General features: G+C 40.1%; 1 protein-coding gene across 2 annotated transcripts in view; it reads left to right on the top strand.

The window, feature by feature from the left end:
* The first annotated feature begins 627 nt into the window (after nucleotides 1–627).
* Nucleotides 628–6,395, top strand: part of hhatla (hedgehog acyltransferase like, a) — a 7,432-nt gene continuing 1,664 nt past the window's right edge. The window contains exons 1-8 of one of the 2 annotated variants that reach the window (XM_027001279.3): nucleotides 628–843; nucleotides 2,858–2,985; nucleotides 3,786–3,853; nucleotides 4,125–4,238; nucleotides 4,942–5,136; nucleotides 5,370–5,579; nucleotides 5,730–5,901; nucleotides 6,090–6,234. In XM_027001279.3, coding sequence (XP_026857080.2) covers nucleotides 2,880–2,985; nucleotides 3,786–3,853; nucleotides 4,125–4,238; nucleotides 4,942–5,136; nucleotides 5,370–5,579; nucleotides 5,730–5,901; nucleotides 6,090–6,234 — 1,010 coding nt within the window. In that variant the 5' untranslated portion in view covers nucleotides 628–843; nucleotides 2,858–2,879. Of the gene's footprint in view, nucleotides 844–2,846; nucleotides 2,986–3,785; nucleotides 3,854–4,124; nucleotides 4,239–4,941; nucleotides 5,137–5,369; nucleotides 5,580–5,729; nucleotides 5,902–6,089; nucleotides 6,235–6,395 lie in introns of both variants that reach the window. The other variant, XM_027001278.3, reaches the window with a different exon arrangement.

Genomic DNA, 6,395 nt, shown 5'->3' with positions numbered 1-6,395 from the left:
GAATAAACGTTGATGATGGAACTGCATATAAACTTTTAAAAGTTGTAAAATGATTCTCCAATGATTTCCTATCTCGACGGGGATTATTTTCAATATTTTTTGAGATGTAGTACGTCTCCCTCTAGTGGGAAAAATTGTCATCGGCCCTTCATTATTCATGCACCTTCATGCTCAATTATTGCACGCACCTGCATCATACAATAAAACTATTTTCTCAGAGCTTGCGTAATTGTTCATATTTACACGCTGTAGACACAGACTTTGATATATATGATTTATACAGAATAACAATCAAATATATTTTTAAAAATATTTTAACATTTATTTTTTAATACTTGTTCATACTACAGTCCTATTTAGACACATGCTTTCTGATCTCTTGGGAAATCGCTACTGCATTGGTTTTCATTACTGTTTTATTACTGGCTCTAGCACAAATACACACAAACACACACAAGTACTACAAATGCACACACAGTTAAATGACTTAAAAATAAAATGCTATGCACTCAGGTTTCCAGCCTGCTTTTAGAGCATGCTTTTCTTAAGTTGTGTAGAGACCAATCTTTTAGTGTGCGCTTTTCTGACGGACAGCGCTGGAGCCACCCCTCACTGCAGTGCCGGACTGAATGCGAGCTAAATATACTCAGCACCCCCTCCCGCCGCTGAGTTCACAACATCCACTACCGCCACTACTGTCTTTCACTGCACATCGCTACTAGAAAATCAGGACGGATGAGTTAAGACAAACACATATTCACGTTATTTTTTCTTTTTTTTTTCTTTTTGTGGGGGGGATCAAGTCTCCAAAATAGCTGACCTATTGAGGAAAACGGACCCAAGGTTAGTATTTGCAAAACGCAGTTTATATTTACTTGAGTTTTGTGAATCGTACAGTGTATTATTCCTCAACATTTCTTATGCGATGCTTAGGCATGTAATCATCCCAGCATAAACACAAGATAAAAATTTTGCTTTCTGTTCCAATGTTAACGTTTAAACATTAGGCATTAACCCCCGCATTACCCACGCACACAACCCCCCTCCCCTCCTCCACCCCCCAATTCAGCTACTTTCGTGAACAGTTGAGCAATGCGGACTTTCTAAGGAGTTATAAATTATTAGTTGGAGGGCTCTACACAGCAAATGTCCTATACTGTAGCGATGATCAACTGATCGTGCTAAAATAGGAAGAGGTTGTACGGAGCAGCTGACGGTGCTGTTTCTGAGGAGCTGTGAAACAGGGCACTCCCATTTAAGTCACTAACTCCAGAGCCGCGGTCCCTGTTGGTGGTTTATACGGCTTAATGACTGGATTTTTTTTGAAACAGTTTGGTTTTGTTCTGCTTTTACATCTTAAAATCTTTAGGCTATGGACATGAAGTAGCAGTTTATTTCATGTTTTTGAGGGCAACGCACCACCTGCGTTTTTGATGTAAAGCATTTATTTGCATTGAAAAGAATGGTACGAGGCAAGTGCATTTAAAATAGCTCTTTGTCCAATAAAGAATGCAACGAATGCAGGCCATCTTGATCAGCTTGCTCTGAAGTGGTTAATACTGAGCAAAATGTAGCGCGTTTGTTTCAATACAGACCCAGTGATGAAAAACGAAAATAAATAAATATGGTTACATTGATCCCTCGTTGAATTACTGTCTCCGTGGTAATTATAGTGCCCACGCTGATTTTCTCAGTTTGACAATAGTTGGTTCTATCCTATAATCGAAAGCTTTCGACAGACAAAAATGTGAGCCAGTTGTATCTGAAACTACACAAACATTTTGGTTGAATTAAAAATGTTTCCAGTTCGCTTTGTTTCCAGAATAGCTTAATAGATTTAAATATTGTGAATAAAACCTATGATGCCTTTTAATTTACACTGACAGTTGTTCTGTAGGATTAAGTCATTTAATTAATGTTTTAATCACTCATGAATGGAAAAAAATGTGTTAATTGTAATGTTCAAAATGCCCTCAACAAATAAAATACTTGTATTACTGTTGACTGTGACTGTGGCAACTGGCTATGAAAACATGAAACCATGAGAGAGATCAGAGATGTGGTGTATGGTTACACTTCTGTCTCCATAGCTGGGATGGACCGATAATAATGCCTACAGCAAAACTGCCGAGGGGTGCATGCAACAGTCAGAAAACCAAGCAAAAAGGACAAATATATGTATACTAGTCAATATGTAATTTTGTCAACATGTAATTTTGCCAGTATGGCATAGTATGTGACAACTACAACTACAAATGAAGAATAAAAATGTAGGATTATGCATGATGTGCATGATATGGGAATATACCCAGGCTAACCATGTTTGAGAAATAGCGAACACTTACCAAGATGGTATGGCATCAAATGGATAATGTCTTTACTGACAATAATAAAGGTCAGGAAGTTTTTTGTTCACCTAGTGGACTCTGAATGGTCTAAATAGCAATAAGTGAATGACTCATTGATTTTGCTGCCTAAATGTTATCTCTTGATACAGATATCTGTAAAAGACACACACACATCTTCCATCCTACACACACACTTTGCATTAAACACAAAAACACAGACAAATGCACATACACACAACACACACACACACACACACACACACACACACACACAAACACACACAAACCTCCCATCAGATGTCTGTATCTTCAGGCCTTAGAAATGTATATACATATTGTGCACATTAACAATTAATTGTTTTATAATGTGTTGTGCTTAGTAATATAACAGACCTAGCTAAATTTAAAGTTACAAATACATTAATGTGGCCAGGTTGAATATTTTTTTGTTTGCCTGTTCTGTTGTTTATTTATCACCACACGTCTCCTATATCTGAGGTACCCCTTAGTGATTGGTGCTAGATTTTGACCATGGGGATCAAGGCAGCCCTTCCTAAGATCGAGCTCTACCTCTACACTAGCATCCTCTCGCTGGCCCTTCTGTGGGCAGCCAGCTGGATCGTGGAGGCTTCGAGTGGTAAGTCGTGCCACGGTTCTGAAAGCTGGACAAAAGACATACCTAATTTATATCTGCTTTCCATCACCTTATTTGGAAAGGGTGAGGAACGAGGACTGAAACAAAGTAAGACATCAATTCTCTACAGTAAAAGACCCAATTAATGATGTCCCAGCAGAGTCGTTGAGCTAGTTTTCTCATTCTAACATACTTAACAGCTACTGTGTATAACTTTCACCATAAATTTGAAAAAAGTAGTTTCAGTATTATGTACTGAAAATGATCACCTTAGGGTGCCTTTGGAAAGAGCAAGCTATTTCCATACTGAGGTGTGAATCTGTGTACTCCTAAAATGACATAAATACTGTGAGAGTTTCTAATACTGAGCACATATCCCTCTCTCCTCCTCACCACCCCACCCCCTGTAACACACACACCTCCATCACCAACACTACCACCACCACGATGCTGCAACACATATTATGTAATCTCTAATTATTCATATTCCAAATGACCAGATCACATATAGATCTGGATTATTGCAGGGCAAAATACATTTCCTGGTGAGTTTTTTGCACTCTGCTGGACTTAACCTCACCAGTGGTACAACCAAAAATGTCTATTGAGAATAATAAGTAGCTTGGTTTATTGGTATTATCTTACATGTCAATTGGGATATCTGTCTGTATGTCAGAGGTTTTGTACACAAAATGAAGTTGGCCATGCATGGCCCAAACATAATATGTATGTGGGTATTTAAGGGATTGAGAGAGGAAATTAAATGTAAAGTATCTGATGCACTGAAATTTCCTTTCTTCCAGAGAATGTGCAAAGGAAGAGCTTTAAGGAGAGCATGAAACCAGGCTGGCACTACTTTGGTAGAAAAATGGTAAACAGACAAATACAGGCTTGACAAATAGAGATTTGTTATCACTGAAAGAGCTTCACCCCTCATAGAAGCACATTAAACGCATTAGGGTCTCATTAAACCACATTAGTACCACATTATGGATATCATAGCTGTCTGCACTGGGCTTAGGTTCCCGCACATGTTGCGTTGTGCATTGCAAGTATATAAGTGGCACTAATTCTATTTTCTGGTGAATAATTGTGCTGTGATATTTATTCATTATCACACTGATTGGTTTTGCTCTCACTAGGACGTGGCTGATTTCGAGTGGGCGATGTGGTTCACTACCTTCCGCAGCCACATCCTGTTTGCTCTCTCTGGTCATGTGATCTTTGCCAAAATCTGCTCCATGATTTCACCCAAGGTGGGTATGCCTGGCTCTCAGAACCTTCCCAGTAGCGTTGCGCTGTAACATCGGCTGAAGACGGAACGAGCTGCCGATTGTGCTTTCAGGGTTGTTTACTAAATGAATGGTAGGTTGTGATTAAAGCACAAGCACGGTTTCAGCTTATCTCTATGGCATAAATATCACACACCATCTCACTGTGTTCTTTCTGCTTCCGGGGAAGGCTGGTATAGATGGATGTAAGGTAACCATGATTTGGAAACTTTCGAAAACCATTTGGGTATCGTTTCACATTCGATATTTTAATCACTGTAAGACTGTTAAAATATAACACAATGAATCTTGTAAAAGTGTAATTATGTCATGTACTGCATCATATGTGTATTATGTATTATGTATTAGGAAAATGTAAAATAAATAATTAGAAACCCAAATTTTTTATTTTATTTCCTCCAGCCTAGAGGAATACTACAGAAATACATATATTATTACAGACATAAATTGTACATAAATGGTACTAGTAATCCTGCTACTACCACTCAAAAACAATCGCCATAAAACATAAATGAACCCCATATAAAACGTCTTTCATATACCTGAAGGATTCATCAACCAACTGTAATAAACAGCAACAGTGACTGGTTGAAACCATGATATAACTATTTCCCCATCTGAAATGTTACTGATGTAATGCTGTTCCCTCCCCCATCCTGGACCACAGCACAGGTCTCTGATCTACATGCTGTATGGCGGCTTGACCGTGCTCATCATCATGGGCTGGACGTACGTCTCCCTCATCCTGTCCCACTGCATCGTGCTCTATAGCGTGGCCCTCATTAAGAGGAAGTGGCTCTGTTTCCTGGCTGGACTCACCAGCCTGGCCACCTTCAAGATGGATCCTTTCGTATCCTGGCAGGTGGGCAATTGCTCTGATGACTGATTCATTCTCAGTTCCCAAAATTAGATTATTATATATGCATATTTATTTGTGGAGTTGTGGTTCGGCCATATGGACACTGTAGTGCAAGATGGTTTCTCAGTTCAGATGTCTCCAAGGTAAAAAACCTGGGTAATGAGGATTTGTAGTTTTTAATGAGGACTTGTAGTTTTTTTGGACATTAACATGGTTATTTGGTCTTTGCTTTCTAGGCTGGCTTTGTCACCGGCACCTTCAAGCTTCAGGACATCCTGTTTTATGGAGGCTGCGGATTTTCCATCATGCGCTGCATGAGTTTTGCGCTAGAGAACTGCGAGAAGAAAGATGGCCAGTACACCTTCATGGATTTGATGAAGTACAACTTCTACCTCCCCTTCTTCTTTTTCGGACCCATCATGACTTTTGACCGATTCCACGCGCAGGTGAGCCCCTAGCAGCTCACAGCTTATAGGAACATTTTACAATAAATGCAGTTACTGTTGATGCCAGACAGATTGTCACTCTGTGTCTGAAAGACATGGTTCTAATATCAGCACGTTAATATATTGCACTATGTAATGCTGTGCACGCAGGCTAACAACCCAGACTTGACTCGTAAAGACAGAGAAATGTGGAACATCTTCATCCATGCTTTGGTGCACCTTGGAGCCATCTTGGTTGTGGACGTGCTCTTCCATTACCTCTACATTCTGACCATCCCCACTGACATGAAGCTAGTGAAAGAGTTGTCTGACTGGTCTTTGGGTCTGGCCCTTCTTCTTTTAATAAAAACCAAACTTCTTTTACAAGCTGTAAATCATAGTCCGTGCATGTTACAGAACACCCAGTACACATGCTACAGAATACACTGTATTCTTCCCCACAATACATATGGTGCCTGCGTAGGTCATTTGGATGGGCCGTCAAATGCCATGTTCTTGTGTTCCTTCCAGCTGGTCTGGCCTACTTCAATCTGGTCTACGACTGGGTGAAAGCAGCGGTCATGTTTGGTGTTATTAACACAGTGTCTCTGCTAGACCACCTGGACCCTCCCCGGCCTCCTAAATGTATCACCATGCTGTATGTCTTTGCTGAAACGTAAGTGCATCTGTGTCACATGCAGTAGTAGCTCAGTGGTTAACATACTTGACTAGGCTGAAGAAGTTTGTTGGTTCAAGCCCCACCTCTGATAGCTTGCCACTGTTAGGCCCCTGAGTGTGGCCCTTAACCCTGATTGGTCAGGCTGTATTTAGTCATAA

The sequence above is a fragment of the Electrophorus electricus genome, chromosome 11, assembly GCF_041902795.1.
Source record: "Electrophorus electricus isolate QZ-2024a chromosome 11, ASM4190279v1, whole genome shotgun sequence".
Classification (NCBI taxonomy): Eukaryota; Metazoa; Chordata; class Actinopteri; order Gymnotiformes; family Gymnotidae; genus Electrophorus; species Electrophorus electricus.
The sequence above is the reverse complement of the archived record's forward strand: the minus strand, read 5'-3'. Positions and strand labels throughout refer to the sequence as shown.